Source organism: Pelodiscus sinensis, chromosome 10 (assembly GCF_049634645.1).
Source record: "Pelodiscus sinensis isolate JC-2024 chromosome 10, ASM4963464v1, whole genome shotgun sequence".
NCBI lineage: Eukaryota > Metazoa > Chordata > Testudines > Trionychidae > Pelodiscus > Pelodiscus sinensis.
This window is the reverse complement of record NC_134720.1, coordinates 47,408,877-47,433,190: the sequence shown is the minus strand read 5'-3', so window position 1 is coordinate 47,433,190 and position 24,314 is coordinate 47,408,877. Positions and strand designations below refer to the sequence as shown.

General features: G+C 42.5%; 1 protein-coding gene, 1 long non-coding RNA gene and 4 other non-coding genes across 8 annotated transcripts in view; 5 read left to right on the top strand and 1 right to left on the bottom strand.

Annotated features, from left to right (window-relative positions):
* LOC142830805 (uncharacterized) overlaps positions 1–4,647 on the bottom strand; it is a 119,930-nt gene extending 115,283 nt beyond the window's left edge. Inside the window, exon 1 of the long non-coding RNA XR_012906319.1 lies at positions 4,417–4,647. This is a non-coding gene — a long non-coding RNA (uncharacterized LOC142830805). The remainder of the gene's footprint in view (positions 1–4,416) is intronic.
* A 10,555-nt stretch (positions 4,648–15,202) lies between these two features.
* EIF4A2 (eukaryotic translation initiation factor 4A2) lies at positions 15,203–24,314 on the top strand. Of its 3 annotated transcripts, none has more exons than XR_003087218.2 (12): positions 15,203–15,344; positions 16,653–16,698; positions 16,786–16,918; positions 17,176–17,315; positions 18,790–18,958; positions 19,357–19,466; positions 19,865–20,008; positions 20,416–20,553; positions 21,231–21,320; positions 21,715–21,794; positions 22,515–22,618; positions 23,521–23,555. XR_003087218.2 is itself a non-coding variant. In XM_006138476.4 (11 exons), the coding sequence occupies exons 1-11, from the start codon at positions 15,316–15,318 to the stop codon at positions 23,663–23,665; spliced, it is 1,224 nt and encodes a 407-aa protein (XP_006138538.1). In that variant the 5' UTR covers positions 15,203–15,315; the 3' UTR covers positions 23,666–24,314. The 3 variants fall into 3 exon arrangements, 1 of the variants encoding a protein (XP_006138538.1); XR_333079.4 differs by having other exon boundaries at positions 22,515–22,622; XM_006138476.4 differs by lacking the exon at positions 22,515–22,618 and having other exon boundaries at positions 23,521–24,314.
* LOC112543935 (small nucleolar RNA SNORD2) lies at positions 19,220–19,290 on the top strand. Its single transcript, XR_003087228.1, has one exon. It is a non-coding gene; the product is annotated as a small nucleolar RNA SNORD2 (small nucleolar RNA).
* LOC112543937 (small nucleolar RNA SNORA63) lies at positions 19,516–19,642 on the top strand. Its single transcript, XR_003087230.1, has one exon. It is a non-coding gene; the product is annotated as a small nucleolar RNA SNORA63 (small nucleolar RNA).
* Positions 20,064–20,242, top strand: LOC112543934 (small nucleolar RNA SNORA81). The gene has a single exon (XR_003087227.1). It is a non-coding gene; the product is annotated as a small nucleolar RNA SNORA81 (small nucleolar RNA).
* Positions 21,030–21,157, top strand: LOC112543936 (small nucleolar RNA SNORA63). The gene has a single exon (XR_003087229.1). It is a non-coding gene; the product is annotated as a small nucleolar RNA SNORA63 (small nucleolar RNA).

The window sequence follows — 24,314 nt, the reverse complement described above, 5'->3', positions numbered from 1 at the left end:
GCCACAATGCTGGAAATAGTCTTAGATCTGCTTTTGCCATCTTTAAGGCCCCTTTAAGCTACCAGAGCAGCATTGACGGGTTTTAGCAGGTGAAGGACCTAACTTCCTATCCTATATGGTCTGCTGCAAAAACACACCTGGCTAAATCTGCCTGCAATGGATCTCTGATGGAATGGAGGACCAGTGAGGGCTCATGAGGAATGGGGAGGGTGTGCAAATAACTGCTTGACATGACAGAGAGTCTAAGCAGTTGTGGCTAATTCAACAACAGCGGCTTATGGAAGGCTCATTGAGGACTACTGTACACTGTAAATCTCAACCACTTTGGCAGAATTTCACTCTGCAAGTCTGAAGCCACTTCTTGACTCTCAACCACCAACAAAGGTGTTTTTGAATATTCATCAATATTTAGCAGTGAAATGTTTTTTCACTCTCTTTATAGCTAATCTAAGCCATCTCCAAAGACTGATGTAAGGTACCAATTGTATTATAATCTCAGACACTCCAAATTAGTAATCATAACAGCAAACAGCAATTAAATCTTCTTTATATACACAGCACTGACATGTTCAAGATTATATGGGGTATTCAGCATTACATTTTCTGGCTGCCGATCCACCATACAGGATTGCTTTCGCAGTTGCCTTTGCTCATTAGGCTAATATTTATTGTACAGCAGTGTCAAATGGTAATTCTCAGACACAGCAGCAGTATCTAAATGATAAAGTCACAGCTCTTCCTCTCCCCTCTTTCCTTTGCGGAGTTTCCTCCGGAGAGTGGGGAACAAGCGGGCTTCTCACTCTTGTCACATGAAACAGTTCAGAGAGCTCTGGTGTTTTTCACCAGCGTTTCAGCCTCAAACACTAAAACTGAATTTCCTTTTTCTAGCCAGGAAGGGCACCGAATGGCTCTCCCTCTCCCCTTAGTCTTTGCTGTGTGCCCTCTTCTTACCTTCAGCAGCAGAAGAAATACATGCTGCAGCTTTTTCTTGAGCAGCAGTAGCAGCTCTATGGCAACCACAGCTTGGAGGCAGAAATCCGTTGCACCTCTCGCTTTCACTCTCCTCACTCAGTATACAGAAGCATGATGTGTTTGCCCAGTACATTAGCAAATGCAATTTCCATGTGCATTTTGCAAGTGATTTTGTTATTTAGGATTCCCAAGATGTATTTCCCGCTAGCTAGATGATGGTCTCACTACAAAGCATTAAAGGACATCAGAAAATTCCTTTAACGTACTCAGAATAAACCATGTATAATCTTCATTTGTGATACATATGGGCTTTCCCAGATTTAGTCAGACACATATGAAAAATAAAATTCTAGTAGCTTTGGGTCAATGGCCAATAGATAACATATCATGTCCAAGTGAGGTCCTTAAATGTTTTAAATATTTTGTGTATAAACTGAATGAGCCTTTGTTCACTGAGACACCTGTACGAGAGCAGTGATTTAGTTGTGACATTCCTGGAGGAAGAAAAGGAGTAAAGCCAGGCAAAGGTCCTCTAATTTCAGACCAAGGTAAATTGAGCATCAGAGTATATTTGGAAATAAGAAGACAAGCTACAGAACAGTACTTAGCAGAGAAACCAACTATTTCATGACTGGGAAGTTAGGGTACGTCTACACTTGCTCCCTAGTTCGAGCTAGGAATGCAAATGTAGGAGACCGAAATTGCTAATGAAGCGGGGATTTATATATTCCACGCTTCATTAGCATGATCTCGCCGGCACGTTACTCTGCTCAAAAGCTGTTTCTAAAGTGAAAGTGCGCGTCGGGACGCGTTAGTTTGAACCAAATCCCTTGGTTCAAACTAACGTTACTCCTCATTTTAGTAACGTTAGTTGAAACCAAGGGGTTTGGTTCGAACTAACGCGTCCCGGCGCGCACTTTCACTTTTGAAACAGCTGTTGAGCGGAGTAACACGCCGGCGAGATCATGCTAATGAAGCGCGCGATATTTAAATCCCCGGTTCATTAGCAATTTCGGTTGCCTACATTTGCATCCCTAGCTCAAACTAGGGAGCAAGTGTAGACGTACCCTTACTGAATATCTACTATCAAGAAAAGAAACAGATTGGTTAGAAAGGACATTTCCCACGTTCCCTCACTTACATATTAATCAAAGAATGGAGTGCAATTAAATACCAAATATGATAGCAAATAAATCACTATATGAGACTCGGAAACATACATCATGAGAGGCTTTTAATGAAAGTGCTGTGACAAGCACACAGGAGATAAAGTAATCAATATACAGGCAGTCCCCGACTTACGCGGATCCGACTTCCGCAGTTACGAACGCGGCTTTTCTCGCCCCGGAGGACACGGACTGCGGGACCTCACAGTCCCGCCGCCCATGTACTCCGGGGCGAGAAAAGCTGCTCCGCGTCTCCCTAGTCTACAGACCAGGAAGACGCGGAGCAAAGCCGCAGAGGGGCTCGGGCAGCGGAGCAGCCCAGGCACACCTGGGCTGCCCCCCTGCCGGCTTCCCCCGAGGCTTTGCAAAGCCGCGGAGGGGCTCCGCTGCCCAAGCCCCTCCGCGGCTTTGCAAAGCCTTGGGGGAAGCCGGCAGCGGGGCAGCCCAGACGCGCCGCGGTTGTCTCGCTGCCGGGTCCTCAGAGGCTTTGCTCCCTGTCTCCCTGGTCTGCTGGTCTCCAGCAGACCAGGGAGACGTGGAGCAAAGCCGCGGAGGACCCGGGCGGCGGGACCGGGGTGCGTCTCGATCTGCCGCCCGTGTCTTCCTGGTCTGCTGGAGGGGGGGGGGGGCGCAGCTAGTACGCCCCCCCCCCCCCCCAGCAGACTAGGCTTTTCTCCAGACGCCTGTGGCAGAGCAGCTGGGGTGCTGCCAGTTGGTCCCGCAGTGCCGCTCTGGGCGCTACTGGACCAACCCGGCAGCACCCCAGCTGCTCTGCCCCAGGCGTCCCCAAGTCAGCTGCTGCTGAAACTGACCAGTGCTGACTACAGGAAGCCCGAGGCAGAGTTGCTCTGCCCTGGGCTTCCTGGAATCAGCCACTGATCAGTTTCAGCAGCAGCTGACTTGGGGATGCTTGGGGTTCTTAAGTTGATTCTGTATGTAAGTCGGAACTGGGGGGTCAGTTTCAGCAGCGGCTGAATCTGGACGCCAGTTCCGACTTACATACAGATTCAACTTAAGAACAAACCTACAGTCCCTATCTTGTACATAACCCGGGGACTGCCTGTACTTCTGTAGTCCAATGAGAATTGTCATTTCTGGTTCCTGCTGTGTAAGGAACAAAGGCTACGGCTACTGCTGATTGCTCTGACATCTTGTGCTAAAGTGCATGCCCTGGTTAGCACTAATAATTACCACTGTAACTACTTGCTAACTCCTTAATTTGCTGCACCACTCAGATCATTTTATGCATAAGGTTCTGCACATTACAATAAGACTACACCTTCTAATTTGCATTGTAGCAGAGGGAGTTTGGTAGACTGCTGGTTTTTCAGTTTTGTTTCCCTGACATCAAAGAGATATTTGGCATGTGACTATATAAAACAGGAAAAAGTTTAAAATTATTGGATGGCGATTGTGGTCCAAAACTGAGACATCAGAGCAGTTTATTATTTGAGTGATGCCAAGCCCTTGTGCTGTGCTTTGGTAATTAATTTGTGAAACTGCCTTCTGAATCATTTACAACAAGCACTGCTATAAACACTGTTGTGTGCAAATGGCAGCTTTTTCCACAACATAACCCTATGACAGCCATGTTCATGTATCCCCACCTATCACACTGCTGAGTCTGTATAAGTGCATTCTAAGGAAATCTGGGAAGCAGGTATTACCTAGTGCCTGAGCTACAGACAGAGAGACTGACTGTCCATCAGCTTGCATCTCATGTAATATTTACATCTCTTTGTCTGTGGACAGTCAGGATCATTGTGCTCAGAGGCCATGCACATAGTGTGGCACAAGCAGCCCTCTAGGAAGTCCTACCACACAGACAGCTGGAAAGGATGTCACATTCCACAAAAACATCCCATAAACTGTACGTTAGCAAGTTACATAAGACAATTAGTGAAAGCTTAGCTGAAACACTCTTTGCTCTGTGGGCACACTTATCACCTAAACCACTAACCAGTTTTAAAAGATACAATACATAGAGAGCGTTAGATAGCAACAGTTTCATTCAAAGATCTCAAAGAGTTTTTATAAACCTCAGATAATTAAGCCCACAATGTCTCTTGTTATTTATTAATATTTAGATCATGGTATTACTGAACGGCCCCACTCAGAACTGGGTGCTCCATTGGGGCAGACAGCATAAGAACACACACAACCAAAACATGATTTCTGCCCTGAACTCACAATCTAGGAAAACCCTGTGAGATAGGAAAGGATTGTTAGTCCTATTTTATAAGCCAAGGGAAACTGAGGCATAGTTATAATTACTCACCCACAGTAAGTGTAATCTCCTTGTAATTGTCATTTGATGTGCTGAAATACCACAGCGCCTACTTTCCTGTCCTCCTGGATGTGCCTCAACTCTGTTCTGCTGAGCCAGGTCCTCCAGCCTCCACCAGTATGGACACAGAGCTGGGATGACAGCCCTGGCAGTATAATACAAACACTGAGGTCAGATCAGCTCTGGAAGGATACGTCTACACAGCAGCATTGTTTTGGAATAACTGACATTATTCCAAAATAACATAGTGTACATCTACTCTACAAGCCTTTGTTTCAAAATAATGTGGAGCTGGAGGACTTCTTACTGCAACTCATGGTAAACCTCATTTCACGAGGAGTAAAGGAAGAGTGATCTTCCTTTAATTTCCTGCTGTGTAGAAAGCACCAAAAGCCACATTAAGCTATTTTGACTTCAGCTGCTAAGCAATTGACATGGCTGAAGTTGCATAGCTTAATTAGATTTGGCCCTGCTGTGCAGAAGGATCAGCCAAAAGGTCTTGTCTCAGCAACCAAAAGTACAGTTTGAATGGGGTCTGAACACCAAATAATAAATCTTTTTTATTCTGTATAAAGTTTTATACAGAATAAGCTCAGGTTCTTTGCCCTCTTTCTCAGAGAAAAGACTTGAGAGAAATGCACAGACTCCTTGCCCCCACCCTAGATAACAATTACTTAGTCTGGATTTATTAATAAATAAAAATAGTTTATTATTTTAAAAAGTATAAAAAGTAGGATTTAAGTTGGGATAAGGAACCTTTTTTTGGATCGGGGGTCACTGACCCACATAAAAATAAATTGGGGGCCACACACAAGTGAAAAGCAATAAATTAATTAATTTTAAAAACTCACTGACCTGGCCCCCAAGCGAGGAGAAAAAAAATCTTCACAGATGTGGCCGCCAATTGAGAAGCAAAAAATAAAAGGGGCTCAGGGCTTACTCCCAGCATCTGATTAATGCTTCTGGGGCCTGGAGCTAGTAGATTCTGTAAGGCCCCCTTGGACTCTAGGGTGGGGCCAAAAAGGGGAGGGAGTTCAGTTTGTGGGAGAAGGCTGCTAGGGTGAGGGCTGGGAGTGGGGGATGTGGGATCTGGGCATGAGGTAAGGTGCAGGAGCAGCTGGAGTGGAGGTGAAAGGGTGGAGGAGCAGGCTGAGGCTGTGTCTACACTACAAAGTTCTATCGGAAAAAGATACGCAAATTGCAAACCGCAATTTGCGTATCTTTTTCTGCCTTTCTTCTGAAAGAGATTTTTCCAACAATTGGCCCATCTACACTAGGCCAAATGCTGGGAAACAAGCCTCTTTCAGAACTTCCCTTCTTCCTCATAGAACGAGGTTTACAGAGATGCCAAAAAAAGTGTCTGCTTTTCTGAAATTTTTTTGGAAAAGCAGACTGGTCCTTGGATGCGACAGAGCTTTTCAAAAAATACTGCAGTTTAAACGTACCCTCCGAGTGTGGGGTCTAGGTGGGAGGAGAGGTGTAGGAGGGGACAGGGGATTGGGACACTTACCTGGTACAGCTCCCCTGGTGGCATAAGTAGCTCCATACTGCCCTTCGCTTGCAGGCACTGCTCATGTTGCTCTCATTGGCTACAATTCCTAGCCAATGGGAGTGATATGTTCAGTTTATACATTTTCTCCCGTTTAGTAGAAAAGTACAGCCTCCAAGATGGGTCTCAGCAGCAGGTGACATGGCAACATGTCTTGGAAGGACCAGCCATAACTCTTGTTTTCTTGCCAATGGGCAATCAAGATACTATTAATGGTCCACTTAGCAACAACACAGGTTTATACTCAATATTTCTAACTTCACATACAAATATGATACATGCATACAAATGGGAAAACCACATTTAATAGATTACCTTACATGAAGCATTTTGCAGAAAGCCTATTCCAGTTATGTCATATTCATAAGCATGTTTTCATACAGCATATGGAATTTCCTGTGACAGTGAGTCTGTAACAGTGTTGGGAACAGAATTCAGGAGTTCTGATCTTCAGTTCCCTACTCTCACAACTACACCACATTTTGTCAGAAAAATAAAGGCTCAACAGAAAATTTTGATCCTGTAGAAATAAATGTAGGTTAGCCCATGATGACAGTGCATGTTTGGGCTTTGAATATAGTGTTTATGGTTAAGGATGCAGTGATCTGACTTTGTTGTTAACCATTACTAGTTGTGATAGGTTGTTTAAATGCTACAAAATACTCAGTGAGGGAAGTAAAAATGTCCTAGGGACTGGAAACTTTTGCCTTAGTTGGCTGACATATGAAGAGCAGAACAAGCAAAAAGCAACTTACAATTCCGACAAGTGAATACCTCGTGTCATTTCTTTTCTGGTGGTTATGAAGCTAATTTTTTTAATGTTCTGACAATAAAAGTCTGGAAAGTCCGTTAAACCCTGATCTTTTCTGAACAGTGTTTTACCAGTTGATAAAAACCTAGTCAGTTGTTACTTTTAGCCTGACAGTAGCCTGATTAAACCACTCACGCATATGTTGTTACTTTTTTAGCACCATAGTTAGTGAGACACTTGTAAGTTGAGTTATTTTGCCTTCACCTAAAACAGCAAAGTTATCTATTATTATTTTATGGTGTAAATATATATTATTATGGTGTAAATAATTTTAAGAGCACACTATTTTATAGGTTTGATTTCATAATTAATGTTGGGTGTATAATCTACTGCAACCAGAAGTCACACAAAAATTAAACTTCATAGTATACAGTAATGTAACAAGATTTCTTTTCTTCACTCAACAGTTGCCATCAATTTTGTATCTACAGACAGGCCTGCTAAGGGAGCATTGGAGGTAATTGCCCCAGGGCCTGCCGATTCAAAAGGGCCCAGGTCTCATAGTCTCTGCTGCTTCTGCGGAGAGAACAGTGGTTGTTTGAGCCCCAGGCCCTTTAAATCACCATTGGAGGCCCTGCCCCTTCTGAGGGCATGGAACCAGTCCCCCCGTCCTTGCCCAGGGGCCCAGAGAATCTGTCAGTCCCCCAATGAAGTCTTGTACAATTTAAATTATTATAATTCTAATTACCAATGAATAATCAATAGATTTTACCAATAGTAGGACAGATTTGTATGGCTGCAGAACAAACAAAAGACCCCAAAAGGAATCAACATTGTGAGCAGGCCCAACTGTAGCAGTTGTTAGATAAGTAGTAGTCTATGTGACTACTTTGGTACAAACTGAAGTTAATTTAATTTGGCAATTATTAATTCAAATATCATCTGTCAACACCAAATTGAACAAACATGAGAATAAATATGTTACGTGAAGGATTAAATTGTACTGAGGAAAAAAACAAGTCAATGTCAAGATTGTGCTCAAGTTAATATATATGTTCAAATGTACCTTTTCTTGGAATTTTTGAGGCAAACACCACTCTTATTTTTTGCAGACTGCTTCTGACAAATGCACACGTAGCACACTAGGGTAGTGCAGAAGTCTTCCTTGGCCTGCAAAAACAGATGTAAATGCAGTACTCTTTCCAAATACTATCAGCAGTGGCTTAATTTTTCTAGCTTTCTTTCCTCTTGCATTGCAGTCTAAAGGACAAACTCTGCCTTCAGACACATGCACACAACTCCCATTAACTAATTATATTTTGCACTCTAAAATATCTTACAATTAAGGATCTCAACATTCTTCACAAACATTTAATTTGCCCTCACAAAACCCCTGTGATGGAAGTATTGGTATTCCCACATTACAGATGAGGAAACTACAGTGCAGAGTAGACAAAGAGCTGATCCTGGTTCCATTGAAACCAATGACAAAACTAAGGATGTTAAGTAGCGAGTAAATGACTAATCATATACTCAATCCAAACATGTACTCGATACAATTTGGATCAAGTACACAATTAGCTGATAAGGGTCTGCTGTGGCTCTGCAGTTTAAGTGCAATAGTAGCTGAGTGTGCAGGCAGCCCAGTTCCTACTACATTTAACTGTACAGCCACAGCGGGGGTACGTCTGGGACCTGGCGTGAGCCAGGATTGAAGCAGTCCGGGTCTGGACTACTGTGCCGCTGCCTTTTAAATGCAGTAATAGCCACACAGCTCTTACTACATTGAACAGGCAGAGCTGCAGCACCACTACACCTCTGCCTCCCCTGCCAGCCCCGCTCACACACTGCAGAGACAGTGCTGGGGAACCAGCTTTTAGGCCAGTTCTCTCCAGCACCAGCTCCTGCTTCCCCACCCCTTTGCTGCCTCTGAAATAGAGGCAGAAAGGGGGAGAGGAAATGTGAATAGTTGACTTGACTACCCAATAAGCCTATGCTTATGGGTAGTTGACTCATCGGCTACTCTTTTATACAGCTGCTCCCCAAGTTGCGAACGGTCGAGTTACGACCGTTCACACTTACGACCAAAGCTCCCATGGAGCGGTCATAAAGGTGGTCCCTGAGTTACGAATGTGACCCGTGCTTACAAACAGCGCAGTCGCATGTAACTCAATGGGATCCGAGTTACGAACAGCTCGAGTTACGGTCAAGTGTTTGGTCCGTAGCTTGTTCGTAACTCGGAAAGAGGCTGTATTCCTAGACAAAACCACTGACTTCAATGTCAGGTTTCAGAGCTGTGTTAGTTTGCAGCAAAACAACAAAGAATCCAGTGGCACCTTAAAAACTAACAATTTTATCATGGCATGAGCCTTTGTGAACTGTAACTCAGTTCCTCAGACGAATGAAGTTAAAGACAAAGGAAACAGATAATAGACACACAGACTCCAATTCGTCTGATGAAGTGGGTTTTACCCATGAAAGCTTATACCCAAGTAAATATTAGTCTTTAAGATACTACAGGACTCCTTTTTTTTTAAGAGATGGGAGCATTACAACAGAGATAACTCAATCAGGATAGATGTGGATAAGAAGGTGAGACTATCTAAAATGGAAAATTACTTTATAGTAGAAGCAAAATGCAGGACTATGTAGCACTTTAAAGACTAACAAAGATGGTCTTTAAAATGCTACATAGTCCTGCATTTTGCTTCAGCTACACTAGACTAACACGGCTACATTTCTATTACTACTTTATAGTAATGAGTGAGCCATTCCCAGGCCCTGCTCAGACCTATTCTGATTATGTGAAACTTGCATATGAAATCCAGCTCAACAGTTTCATGTTGCAGCTTTTTTTTTTTTTTAAGTTTTTAGCTTGAGGGTGACAACTTTCAAGTCTGTAACTGCATCCAGAGATGTCAAAATATTCTCCCACCAGTTTTTGTATGTTGCCATTTTTGTCTGATTTGTGTCCATTTATCCTGTTGCATGGAGATAGTCTGTTTTCTCCAATATACATGGCAGAGGGGCATTGCTAGAACATGATGGCATATATTACATTAGCAGATGTGCAGGTGAACAAACCTTTCATGGTAGGGTTGATGTGATTAGTATAATCCTATGATGTATGGGCAGAGTTGGCAACAGGTTTATTGCAGGGACTGGTTCCTGTGTAAGTGTTTCTGTTGTGGGGCATGAGGCTGATGGCTGAGTAGATGTTTCCGGTTTGGGGTGCTGTCCATAAGAGAGGACGAGTTGCTGTGCTTTGTGACTTTGTTCTCACCCACAATCATTTCAGATTTGGGGACAATTTATCATTTCAAGTCAGCAGCACTACTATAGGTACCTTTATGGCCCCACAGTATTCCAACATTTTTATGGCTGACATAGAGCAAAGCTTCCTAGCTCTTGTCCCCAAGTGTCCCACTTCTGCTTGTGCTGCCTAACATTGGTAGCACAGGAAAAACAATTATTTAGTGACTCTTTTATATCCCTTCTGCCTGCTGATGTCTTTCATTCTGTCTTTAGGCAAGAGGTTTTTGAGATGTGTGAGGTCTAGAATGATTATTAAGGTTTAAAGTTGTCTGGTAGGAATAGGTAAGAATTATATAGCGTTAACAATAAATCCTAATGGACGTCTAAGACAGGTGACAATAACTGACCTGTTGGCACATTCCTATGTGATAACTGATCAAGAGAATACTGTAAATACATATAATCCCCAGGCAAGCCATGTGTGCTACGTAGCATTTTTTTAAAAAAAAACATTCAGATCAGATATCAGACAAAAAGAGAAACTGGCTGTGCTGTTCTCCCTACAACTAGGGACATTGCTCAAACACAATAATAATAGCAACACGTTCTATAGTGCATTGTCAGTTACCTTTCTATAAAAGAGACAGAATGGTTACCAAAGTGACAATCCTGAACTTTCTTTGGGTTGTGTCCCAGAGATGCAAAATGGCTTGAGAATCTCCTTTTTATTAATTTGCACATCATGGAAATTAGTCTCTTCCCCCCTCTCATTTGGTGAAATTAAGTCAATGGATTTTTTGGCAGGAAAGATTGGATTCCCCGCTACATATCTTTCTGACAAAGAGGGTTTCTTTGAGAAGGGAACAGAGAGTTTGTTTGTTTTATAAATCTAGCCTTGTAGTCCCATCATAAAAAGCTCAGGATACATCTGTGGACAGCAATGACCATCCAAGCTGATGTAGTGAGAAAGACTGTTTTCATTCTCTGGAAGTTCTCACCGACTCATTCATTTTAGGATTTTACTGCAAACAGGTAGGCATCTGAAAAATTAAGGACTACATCATCTGTAGGTAATGTATGCATAGGTGACTCATGACAGCACTTAGAGGTGCACTGATCTCCTATGCCCCCATCAAAATTCTAATGGCTAACTTGGGTGACCCTTCATGCCCCCTCCCTGTTCCTCTGCATGGCCCTCCCTGCAGCCCCTCCCTTCCAGGCACCTGTTGCCTATGTATACATGCCAAGAACAACCATAGCAAATATCTTATGCTTGTGGCTGCTTGCAGTCTACAGGGACCTTATAACCTATGTGGCAATGCTCTGGCCCCCATGGATCCCCATGGATCCTGCATGTCTAGGCAGTTATTGTATGCCTCAGAGGCTCGCTGTGGTCCTCCACACTGCCTTTTATCTTTGCTTGAGGCCAGAGTCACAGCTTACTGAACCATTCTCATCATTGGCAGTCAAAGAAATGGGAGGAATCCCTCTTCTAATCCTGGCCTCCTTTACCCAGGAACAGACTTTTTTTAGTAGTTTGCGGAGGTTTGGGGGAACCCGGGCCTGCCTGCCCACTACTCCAGGCTCCAGCCCAGGGATCCTACATAGCAGCCATTGTCAGGCTATGTCTACACTCGCGGCTTCTTGCAAGAAATATGCAAATTAAGCTAAGCGTGGAATATCACCGAGCCTCATTTGCATACCTAATGAGCCACCATTTTTGCATAAGAGGCTTTTGCTCCAGAAGGAATTGTCTACACTGCTCCTTCTTGTGCAAGAAAAACCCTCTTGCGCAATGCAGTTATTCCTGAAAATAATCGGCGTAATGGCATTGTGCAAGAGGATTTTTCTTGTGCAAGAAGGGGCAGTGTAGACAGCTCCTTCTGGCGCAATAGCCTCTAAAAATGGTGGCTCATTAAATATGCAAATGAGGCTCCACAATATTCTACACTTAGCCTCATTTGCATATTTCTCACATAAGAAGCCACGAGTGTAGACATAGCCTCAGGGTTTTTCCCCCTACCACCAATATAGCAGCCTTTTCCCTGGGCTATTTCCCCAAACGCTCCACTGATACCTGAGCAAATCTTTCCTGCTTCAACCCAAATATTCTCACTGTTTTGTACTCTCTAGCCACCCCCTTCCTCCTCTCAGTCCTCCACTCTTCTCCTTCCCCCTCCCTTACCTGCGGAAGAATCCTTTTAAAATAGCCCAGCAGGCCTTAATTTGCTGCAGGTGCCCACTTAGTTTGCTACTTCAGGCAATCTCTTAAATAGACTCAAGTGCCTGCCTGCAGTCTCTGGCAGTTTATTTAGACAACAGAAAACCATTCACCCAGCTACCCTCCACCAAACTACTGTAGCCAACTTCCCTGGGTATATTACACCTATGAATGTACCAAAAGGTAGTTGAGTCCAATGGTGCTCCGTTCAAATGAGAAATAAATCACCAAATCATATAATAAATCAAAATAGTCATGCAAATAGCTAGTGTATGGGTCTGCGCATGTTGGAGCCATGCTGCCAAATCCTGCTCTCCCTGAAATCAATAGGAAAAAAAACACTCTGACATCAGTTGGAAGTGGATTGGGTCAAGTGCTCTCATAGGAGCAAAACTAGAACATAACTATCCATATTCAAAATTAATAACTTTGCTTATTTACACCTATTTTTCAAAATATAGCCAGTGCATGAGCTTTCAAAGAAGTTTAGTTATCAGGAAAGTTTAAGGCACACGAGGTAAAGGCAGACACAAAGGTTCTGATTATTGCCTGGAATCATTTTTTTTTAATTACAAATTAAATTATGCATAAAATGATGACTTAGTTCCTTGCACCTCCTGCCTTCCACAGAAATCTTCCCATTTACCTATGGATTTTTAGTCCTCATTATCTCTTTCTATATAAAATGTTTTTCATGCCAGGTGACAGAATGACATTATTTCACTCTCAGGCCATGAAAGCAGTCAGAAAGAGGAGGGGTTGGCAAGCGTAGTGAGCATGGGGCACAGCCTGCTAGTAACATTAAAATATACAGTTTTGTGGTTTCCTTACAACATAAAGGTACACTCTGTATATTTGGATTTATCTAACTAAACAGAAAGAAATGGCGTGTTCACTATCTTTTAGCTTTATCTAAGAGTCCATTAGCTCTAACTAGAAATCTAATTGTGCCAGTGTGACCTTTTGCCGTTCAACCCAGACCAGTAAGAGGTTGCCACCACTTGTCCTGTAACCCCAAGTGCTGTGACTCACAGCCTGAACACCCACAGTCAGCAGGTAAGCATGCAGTTTCCTGAGTATCTGTGTGCTAGAACTCCAGCAGCCAGCCTACACTACCACAACCCTACACTGGTCTCAATCTGCGTTGTTTACTACTTTCAGGTTAACCCCAACACACACCAAGTTCTGAAATTTCCCCAAACTGTCCCAAAAGTATCCAGCCCTCTCCTGGAATACTCAGAAGCAATAAGATTTGTTTTCCTTTAAAGAAACAAAAGCACAACTCATTATTTTACCTAGAACTAATAACCACTTCAGTTCAAATTAAGGTTGTCAGCTTTTCCAGTAGGACAGACCAGATGCCATTGCCATGAATGGCATCTAATCTGTCTGGTCAGGAATGTTGGCAACCCTAATTCTGGGCTGAGTTAGATTATGTAACAAAATGTAATAAAAAAGTGATAGGTCTTATGTGAGTTCAATTACAAGAGATAAAGAAACGATTACAAGAAAATAAAAGCAAAATAAGCTTTCTAGAGATGAAAACTTAAACTACAATCTTTGTTCAAGGTAGATTTCTTACCCATGTTTCTTCTTTCCAGACATAGTTGATTTTCTCTTTGTCAGGGCCTTTTACGGAACTACAGGACTTTGCTTTTCTTCCTATGCGAAAGATAACTTGGGATTCTTTGCCCCTCTCTTTTACAGTCCAGTGAACTTTAGAAATGTATCTTTCTCAAAGAAAAGTGCAATTAATCTAATGGAGAGGTTCCATGCTGGATTCTTTCCCACTGGTGCTTTCTATAATACAAATTGATGGGTTCCTCCAACCTCTGTTATGTCAATGTCTGCCAAATGTCTGCAACTGAACTTGGATGGAGCCATCAGCTTTTCCTTTGCTTGGAAAAAACATGTTTGCCAACTTTCCCAGACTTTTCTGGTCCAAACACATTTTAGTCCCATATTTCTTTCATATTTGTGTAGTCATTTAGGTCTCACACACATAAGCGATGCAGGAATCAGTCTGTCAGGGGGTTTTCTAATATTACCTTACACAACAGATGCAGATTATAACATATATTACATTAATTGGGATATACTGAACTGGTCAGGCCAGCTGAAACTCACTACCCCATTTCCCCTGCAATTTGTTCTCTGAGATGCTTCCACACGGGGTTCTACAGCTTCTCCTTCCCCTTGTCTTGCTCCAGTATTGCCAAAGCCATGCATTCAAAACTATCAATCAACCCACCCCAAAGACACCACAAGATTGATTTAAAAATATCAAAAGATTTTTTTTTCTTTCAATTCTTTTTGGGGTTCTTTGGCTGCTGGTCTCATTTTGAAGACTTTCAGAGGATGGTTTTCCAGCCTTTCCCCACAAGGGGTAGACTTTGGTGGGTGGGAGGAGGGAGATAAATGAATGCCTAGAGTCTCCCATAATCCCATGACTCCTGGAGCTCGGGCTTGGCACCAGCATTATAAGACTGGTGATAAAATCCTGTCATGTGGGCTTTCCCCACTGCTGATGCTCAGGCTTTGACCCATTAATCCTTCTCAGCAAGTGCCACTTTCCCCCTCTCCTCCTGGGACCCACATACCCTCCACCCCCAGCTCCCTTCCTCTTTCTTTGCCCCTTTCTCTAGGACTCAGCTACCCCGCTCCTCTTTCCCCCCTCCCCCACTCTCGCTCTCCTCCCCCTCCCGCTCTGAGGCTGTCTGCAGCACGGGCGGCCAAAGAAACCCCGTGCTCAAGCGGTGGGGGCACGAGCAGGATGAGGAAGGAGTGAGACACTGTCACAGCGCCAACTGCTGCAATATCCTTCCGCCTTCGCGTCACACAAAAGAGTCCCCATCTCCGCCCGATCTTTTGGCCGTTGCAGCCTCACGAACCCCACGAGAAATATCATACTCCGTGGTCGTGGGGCTATCCGTGACACAGGTAAACTCTAAACGGGGCATGTATATGGCTCGGGCTGTGTGACGATAGACATATGCCTCCGCTGTGAAGGGCGGAACGAGTTCCGGCAGCTGGATGGCTATATAAAGCCGGCGCCGGGAAGGCGCTGCCTTTTCAGTTGAGGGCAGAACAGACGTGGGGGCTGGAGACCGGAACATGTCAGGTGGTACTACGGATTATAGCAGGTATTCCTGGGTTTGGGGGGCGAGTTCGTGTCTTGTTTTCGTTCTGAGGTGATTTTAAAAGGAAGGCGGGGGAGGAGGAAGCGTGTGCGATGTCGGCTCGCTGCCGTTGGTGGGAAGTGCCAGCCCCGGTGGGTCCCTCTCGCGCTCGTCTGATCGGCCAGTTCTTCCCGCAGCTTGTCCGTTGCGGGGACCCGCCTCTCCACAACCCCCACTCCTGTGGCCCGACCTCATTCGACTTCGAAGGAAGCCGGCCATGGCGTTTCGGCTTGCAACCCCTTCTCCCGCCCCTTTTGGTTCATTCCGGCGCTTCCTGAACCCGGCTTCGGGCGAGTTCATTTTCACGCAGAGGGGGAGGGGCGCGGCCCTCCGGGCGCGTTCCTCCGCCTGCGTAGTGAGTCGGATTTGCGCAATCCCCGGGGGTGGGTGGAGCTCTCGCGAGAGTTGGCCGGTGGTGGCTGAGCAAGGCGGGGTGCCGCGGGAAACTCTTTGCTCTGGGTTCTACAGACGAGCTGGCCCAGGCGCGGGCCGCTCTTGCCTCCACCCTCGCCAGGCGGGTGCTGCAGCGCTCAGAGCAGATCCCGCCATTAGGGTGAGAGTGCTGGGGGGGGGGGGGGGCGCACCCTCTGCCACGTGCCGCTTCCGCGGCGAGGGAGGTGCTGCACGTTGGGGCCTGCTAGCTCTGCGTGCCGTACTGCCCTTTGGGGTGTGCCGCGCCTAGAAATATATAGGTGATCTTACACCAGCGATGGGCAGCCTAAGCCTATGATTGGCCCTCCATCTCCGTGGGGGCTGCAAGATTATTGGAACCAAGACAGTTTCCTGGGATAGGATAGTTTTGCTAATTTCGTATGTGTCTGTAATTTGCAGGGTGTATCCCTCAAACCATAGCAGTGCCTCAGATGAATGCAGAGGGAGTGTATGGCGGTCTCAGTCAATGTGTGCAATCAGCATGAATCTCGCTTTAGTAATACCAGTAGGAAAAAACCTGCACAGGGCAGCCCCTGGCTGCGGGCGACAGTGGAGACTTGGGGTAATGGCATACATATGAATGAGGTGCAAAGGAGATGTAGTTTCCAGGCTGGCAAAATGCTAAAGCATTTGCTAGCATAATCAATCAATCACTGGTTTAAGTTCTAATGGAGTGAGAAATGCTAGTGGTATCCGAGCAAAATGCAGGACAATGTAGCACTTTAAAGACTAACAAGATGGTTTATTAGATGATTAGTGGTATCCAAGATATAGAGATCCTGTCCTACATGGCATTTGTTAGCTGCAAAGAGTGTTAACAGCCTGCTTTTTTGGCAACAGAGACCATGGCGGCCCAGAGGGAATGGACCCTGATGGTGTCATTGAGGTGAGCAGCAGCATAATAGCCTTTAGACCCAAATTCAGTATGGGCATAGGTAATAGAGTAATAATCTGCCTCTTTTCCTTCTTACAGAGCAATTGGAATGAAATTGTTGACAATTTTGATGATATGAATTTAAAAGAATCCCTTCTCAGGGGTATTTATGCTTATGGTTTTGAAAAGCCTTCAGCTATTCAGCAGAGAGCTATTATTCCATGTATTAAAGGTAGGCAAGCACAAAAAAATTTTATGTCTGGTCATCAATAGCAGATATACATGTTAGAAAATAGGTCTTTTTTAAATGTATGTACTTTATGCACTTGTATTTAAGTGTGGTGATGGCATACTACTTTTAATTCTTGCTTGAAAAAGGGAGATGAATGGAGAGGTCTTAATTGCTGATCACTTACTTCAAAAGGAATAGAATTAAACTAAATATGAATTACTTGTGGGAGGAGTAAATATATATCCTACTTTTTTTAGGGTATGATGTGATTGCTCAAGCTCAGTCAGGTACTGGCAAGACAGCCACATTTGCTATTTCCATCCTGCAGCAATTGGAGATTGATCTCAAGGAGACCCAAGCACTAGTATTGGCCCCTACCAGAGAACTGGCTCAACAGGTATTGATAGTGTAGTTAAAAAAAGCTGCTTGCGCGTTGCATAGGTTTCGGGTTTCACAACTGTGAAGGACAGTTAACAGATCTTTTTAAAGGAATCTGTAACTGTAATATCCATTCAGAATCCTTGTTGCTTTGAGTGTAATGGGGAAACAGACTAGCTTCTGTTTTAGGTTTTCCCTATCCACGTAAAGAGGGAGTTAAGATGTGACTTCGGGAGATGATGCTGGGACATGGTGCAGGTAACAGCTGATATGCTGTGTAGTTCTGAATGGGCATCTCCCAGCAAATGGTGAAATCTTAAAAATGATATGATAAAGTGGTAAATTTTTTAATATTTGTATTTTTTTATTGTTTTTGTAAGCCGCCTTGAATATTTTAAATGGAAAGGCGGGGTAAAAATATTTAAATAAGCAATATGTTCTGAGTGGAAACAATGCATTTGAGTGTGCAGTTGTGCAACATGAAAACTGCAGTGCACATATGATCATTGTCTTGTGGTGTCTGTCCCATGCTTCCTCGCATGTTTACTTCACCCTCAAAAGATTCAAGTAATTTATTCATCTTAAAGTGGAGCTGTTTCGTGGTTCTCCAGATTAAAATTACAGGATTCAATGTTAAATGGTTCTAAGAATCCATTGATTCATGGTTTAGTGATACAAGTGAAAGTATAAATAGCAATCTTAAAACCAAATTGCAGACCATTTTATACAGCACAAAAAATTTGCTTAGCACTCAAGTGAGGATATCTTTGGCTTCCTCAGATCAAAGATCAGAGTTTTGCTATGCTTGGATAGTTGTCCAAAGATGATTCTAAACCCCAAATTGATCAAAGTCTAAAAGATATTGAGGAAAAATTATGGTGCTAGATTAGTCAGTTTAGTGGATATCTCTCATTAGATTGTTCACTAATATTTTTACTCTGCCACTGCCTTCACAAAATGAGACTAACTAGAACTGGGTATTTTGCAGGTGATGCTACCTGCATCATTTGGCCTTAACACTGAGGGTCTTGTTTGCCTAACAAAGCAATGAGTTTACCACATAGCTGAGTAGATTGTCTGACCAAAAACAAGTCTCGGCTTGGCTGGCAAGCTGTTCTGCTAGTGCATGTCACCAGAGATGGCTTTCTCAACTCTGTTGAAACTTTGCAGTTTGGCTTGTATGAAAGAAAATTCCTTATCGTATCTGAAGGAAAAGTTCTAGGGTGCAGTTGATAATAGAACTGTGTTGGTAAGAAAATAACTAGTATAAATTCATCCCAAGAAACTAACATGTTGATTATGCCTTTGGTGGTACTCTTGAATTAATATTTTAAATACATTTTGGGGAGTTTAGTACTAACTCTGACTCAGTTACCATACCAGGCAAGTGCATGATACTTGTTCAGAACTGAATAGTGAATTATAGGAATCCGTTTTGGAACCTAGAGAAAGTTAACACATTGGAAGTACTGACTTCAAGGTTTTTATTTTAGATACAAAAAGTAATTCTGGCTCTTGGTGACTATATGGGCGCAACATGCCATGCTTGTATTGGTGGCACAAATGTTCGCAATGAGATGCAGAAGCTTCAGGCTGAGGCTCCACACATTGTTGTTGGAACTCCTGGTCGTGTGTTTGATATGTTAAACAGACGATATCTTTGTAAGTACTGAATTTAGTTTCACTTTTGCAACCAGTATATTCACATGCGGGGGTTCCTGATAGTTTCAATTGACAATACAAAGAAAGCAGGCTTTAATTTCTGGGGTTCAATTTCACAAGTAAATAATTGTGGAACTACTGCTCATTAAAGGCAGTAGATGTATACCTGAATATTCCTTTAAAAATATTCCTATTCAACAGTTTGGAGAAAGTTAATGTTTGAAACTACATGAGTTACACAACCAGCAGGGTGTGAAAATTGAGTGAAGTGATGTTTTACCATCTTTCGGGACTGACTTAGAAATGATGATAAAAGTTTATACTGATCGCTCACTTCAGGAGAGAGATGATAATTCACAGCCATTTCAGATGCACTGAACATTCTCCCTTTCTCCTAGCACCTAAATGGATAAAAATGTTTGTCTTGGATGAAGCAGATGAAATGCTGAGCCGTGGATTTAAAGATCAAATTTATGAAATTTTTCAAAAGCTAAGCACAAATATTCAGGTAAAATCAGAGTTCATTTCTAACTAAGATGAGCAGCTTGTGTTGGGAAATGCAGGATAAGTTACAATGTAGCTGTGAAGTGCTGTATTGTCGTTCCCCCTGCTCAAATAAATTGTTTCATACTATACCTGTCTGCCTAGATCTCACAGTAGACAGGAACGCTTGGTCTCATACATGTAATATCTTTACTTTCCAGTGTTAAGATTAATATTAATCAATTGATAAGACTTAGCGATCTTTTTTCTTTTGTGTGCTCATATTGCACAAATTGCCCTCTTGTATATTGGTGTTGATGGTATCATTAGAATTAGTGTTTCTGATTAGTGTAGTTTCTGAATATTGGTATTTCCCTGATGGTGGAAATGGAGGAGAGAGGCTTCTAAAATTGTATTTCTTAGGTTGTATTGCTGTCGGCCACAATGCCAATGGATGTGTTGGAAGTGACCAAAAAGTTCATGAGAGATCCTATACGTATTCTGGTGAAGAAAGAAGAATTGACCCTGGAGGGTATCAAACAATTCTATATTAATGTTGAAAGAGAGGTAGGTGCTCACTTCATTTCCTTAGCCTGGCAGTATTTAGAACTCTTGTCCTTTCACCTTCTTGTTCAAGCACTGTGCTAAAATTACAGAAACCAGGGCTGAGCCTTAGTTTTTGTAGTAATGCTAGCAGAGTACACATAAGAAGAAGAATAAATGCACTAGATCCAAAATGACTTGGGTGGACCTCTTTCTTAATGTCCAGTGTCCTAGGTCTTAAGATTTGGTGCAATATCTATGTGGACACTTAAGTATAAACTGGTTTCATATGTTGTAGCTGCATAATTCTACATACTGAAATACTGTAATTGGTTTTTCTGTACTTCTTGCCTTCCCAAAACCCAGTTTAAGAAAAATCTCACAGGGTTTCAAATTAAATTCTGTCCTAAATGTATATAAAATTCATTTAGGAATGGAAGCTGGATACTCTCTGTGACTTGTATGAGACACTGACCATTACACAGGCTGTTATTTTCCTGAATACAAGGAGAAAAGTGGATTGGCTTACAGAGAAAATGCATGCAAGGGACTTCACGGTCTCTGCTCTGGTAAGAGTTGATGTTTTGCTTAATCTTAAGACATCTTGTGCTTTTGTGTCCTCCTTAGGACTGCTTTAAATATATTGATCTCCACTTCACTCATGTAATCAAACAATTCCTACTAAAACAGGGATGGGGAACTGGCTTGCTGGATCCATCCCCCAAGGCTAAGGGCTCCCCCCACAGAGCTGGAGTGCACAATCTAGCACAGTGCCCTGTAGGTGCTGGTGTGCAAGACAAATGTGGGAGAGTGTCTCTCCTTCTCAATAAGGGACCACATCAGTAAGGTGTGGTTGGTTTCAGGTTTTTTCGCTTCCCACTTGTGTGGCCTGACCTTTTTTCTTCCACATACCACCCCCCCCCCCCCACCCCACCCCACCCCACCCCATGGGTCTGTAGCCTCAAGCTAAAGGTTCCCTGCACTAAAGTGCTGAACAGATGGATTCAGACTCTGGGCATCAAAACTAGTGCTGTTTAAATGAGAGAAGCAGGTTAAGTTACAATGTAGCTGTGAAGTGCTGTATTGTCGTTCCCCCTGCTCAAAGCAAAATGTTTCATACTATCCCTGCCTGTCTTAATCCCATAGCAGATGGGGACGCTTGGTCTCATACATATTAAAATAAGTAAACAGACTTACCTGTTATGGAATATTGGAATTGTAAAAGTATGTTTTTAAATTTCTCCAGCATGGTGACATGGACCAGAAGGAACGAGATGTTATCATGAGAGAGTTTAGATCAGGATCAAGCCGTGTCTTGATCACTACTGACTTGTTGGTAAATATCAATCTTTTTAGCATATGTACAATGTACTTCAGGTGGCACATGACTAGGATTCATCATTGAATTTGATCCACTGCTTGATTATTACATCTGCCATGGAGGAATGTGATGTGAATCCTAATCCATGTCCCCCAATATATTAGTTACTTGAATACTGCACCTGTCCAGTGTCTTTTAGTTCAGCATGTGCACACTTGCTGCCAAAAGCTTCTGAATTTGGTGAAGGTTACTGTGACCAAACCACTCAAGCTCTTGGAAGAGTAAAGACTACACTCCACTATGCACTACACAGTTGTAGTTCATCACTATAATGTGGTCAACAAAACAGACTAAATTATTTAACTGTGAAGTGTATAGGCTTGTATTAAGAATCTGTATTGGCTTCTAGGCTCGTGGCATTGATGTGCAACAGGTTTCGTTAGTTATAAACTACGACCTGCCGACCAATCGTGAAAACTACATTCACAGGTTAGTAGCTGCAGCACTGCATCACTTAATGATTCTCGTATTTTCATTGCTTCACATTTTTTTTACATGTTATCTGCATAACTTGGGCAACATCTACCACTCTTGGTTTTCTTGGCTCACTCAATGGGTGCAAAATTGGAATAGTGTGTGTGTATCCAGCCATACCAGAAAGGGCATACCTATCTGTGCTTTAATGTTTAGCTGTTTCCGTAATTCTGAAATGGGGGTGGGGCAGAGCTTCTTGGTTAGTCGATGAAACAAAGCAGTGGGAAAACTTAGATGTCTTAGCATTGTTACCAGATCCATTAATTGCTGAGGTCTAGTCCAATTGGCATCTGCTGCTGAATTATCTTGTGGAGTTGCAGATATTGTAACAAAATAACTAGACTTGGCATGAATGAACACTATTAGAAAAGTTTGTCCACCACATCTTACTGTATAAGTCTTAGCTAACTTCCTGTGTTGCTGCTGTTCAGCTAGTAGGCTTCCATATTAGCAACTTCAGTTAGTATATGTTGAATTCCTGAGAGGTCTAATTGTGCTGTTTTGTGACTACATTGTTTGTTCTTGGTGGTTCCTCTTATAGTGGGATTATTTCCTCTGTGATGGTTCTTTTTCCGGTAGAAATTTTTGTTTCCGTAGGCTTAGCTAAATACTTCTAGTGGCTTTGTCCTTAAATGAAGTAAACTGTGCTCTGTTACTTGATGTAAAAAAATACAGGAGTCGATAGCAGCAGTTGATGACACAAGATGGTGCTCAGAAACGGCGTTGACCTAATTTAGGACGTGGATTCGTAAACGGCACACTGTTTGAATAAAGAGCGAGTTGGTATTTATATTTGTTTTTCTTTTGTCATGATTATTCACTTTAAGTTTTGTCATGAGCCATTCTTGTGCATTTTAGTTATTACGGAAAAGGTGTTTCACATTGTCCAGTTTTTTTCATGATGGAAGGCAGAACTGTGGTGGGCTGTGAACTAACTAAAACTAATGTGGTGTAATATCTCTTAAAACTGTTACACAAAAGCTATGATTTTTTTGTTTAGGTTTGTCAAACTATTAAGTTTTCCCACTGAAAACAGCATCTTAAATCCTAAAAAAAGTTTTTGCTATGAAATAGTACCTACTGTTCTGCATTACAGAACATAATTGGAGTAAATCTGATGGAATGGTACTTAAATCTTGTTGATTTTTAATGTTCTTGAATTATTGATCTGTGTGCTAGGCTGACCAAGCTCTGCCCATGCTTGGGAAATGAATGAGTGGCTGGAGAGTGACTGGCTGTGTAAGTCTTATTGCAAGCCATTCTCAAAAGTGCAAGAGTGGGGAGTTGAAATAATTTTGCACTTGGATGTCCACAACATCAAGAAGAGCTACACCATTATGTTGCAGCCAAAACAGTAATCTTTCTCTACTGTGTTCTTCATAGGTTGGATATTTCTAACAAGGTGTTGGCACTAACTGCTAACTTTTTAGCCAAATATAACTTTGATTGGCAACTAGCACTGCAAATAAGGATACACTGGCCTTTGGCAGATAAGGATCTTAGCATTTTGAACATAAGTGGATTGAGGCTGTTACAAATATGTTCAATAGATTACTGGGCATACAGGGGGGGGACCATTGTGATCATCTAGTCTGATCTCTCTATAATGGACATAAATCTCTCAAATTCCTATAAGAGGGTATCTCCTTAGAAATGTCTTAATATCTTCTGTTCTGTGCAGAATTGGACGAGGTGGTCGTTTTGGCAGGAAAGGTGTGGCTATAAATTTTGTCACTGAAGAGGACAAAAGAATACTTCGGGATATTGAGACTTTCTACAATACTACAGTGGAGGAGATGCCAATGAATGTGGCTGATCTCATTTAATCCCTGGGATAAGAGGTTTTTTGAATGCAGTGCTCGCTGTTGCTGAATAGGCGATTCACAACGTGCATTGTGCTTTCTTTGGGGATATATTGAATCTTGTCTCAATGCTCATAACGTATCAGAAATACAGATTTTTGATAAGCGAAGCGACATTGTCGTGAGCTCTTGTGGAGAAAGCCATTGGCTTTATCCACTTTAGGGTTAGACTGTTGGGGTTGGGTGGAAAGTCATGGGGTCTGTAAATTTTTCCTTTCTTAGAAATTTATTTCCTAGTTCAATAGAAGTGGTTGTGTTAGATGTTCTTTATCATTTGATAATTTACTTATGGACTAAAAGATATAAGTGCTGTATCAAATCAGCCAATTATGTTAAACTAGCATACCTTCTGTTATTGTATGTTTTACTTATACTTTAGATTGAATTGGAAAGGCCTTTAAAATATATAACTTTTTATAAAGAGTATTAAAATGCATTATTGTTTGGTATGTATTTATTCAATAAAGTATTTAAATAGTGGTAAGTGATCTGGACCCTGTTGAAGCCCCAGCAAGCAATCATATTGTCTAAGTTAGGGTTAAACCCAGTAAAATTGCCATATTGCACATGTCTTAATGAAGTTTGAATGTTCAATAAAATGCTTCTATATTCA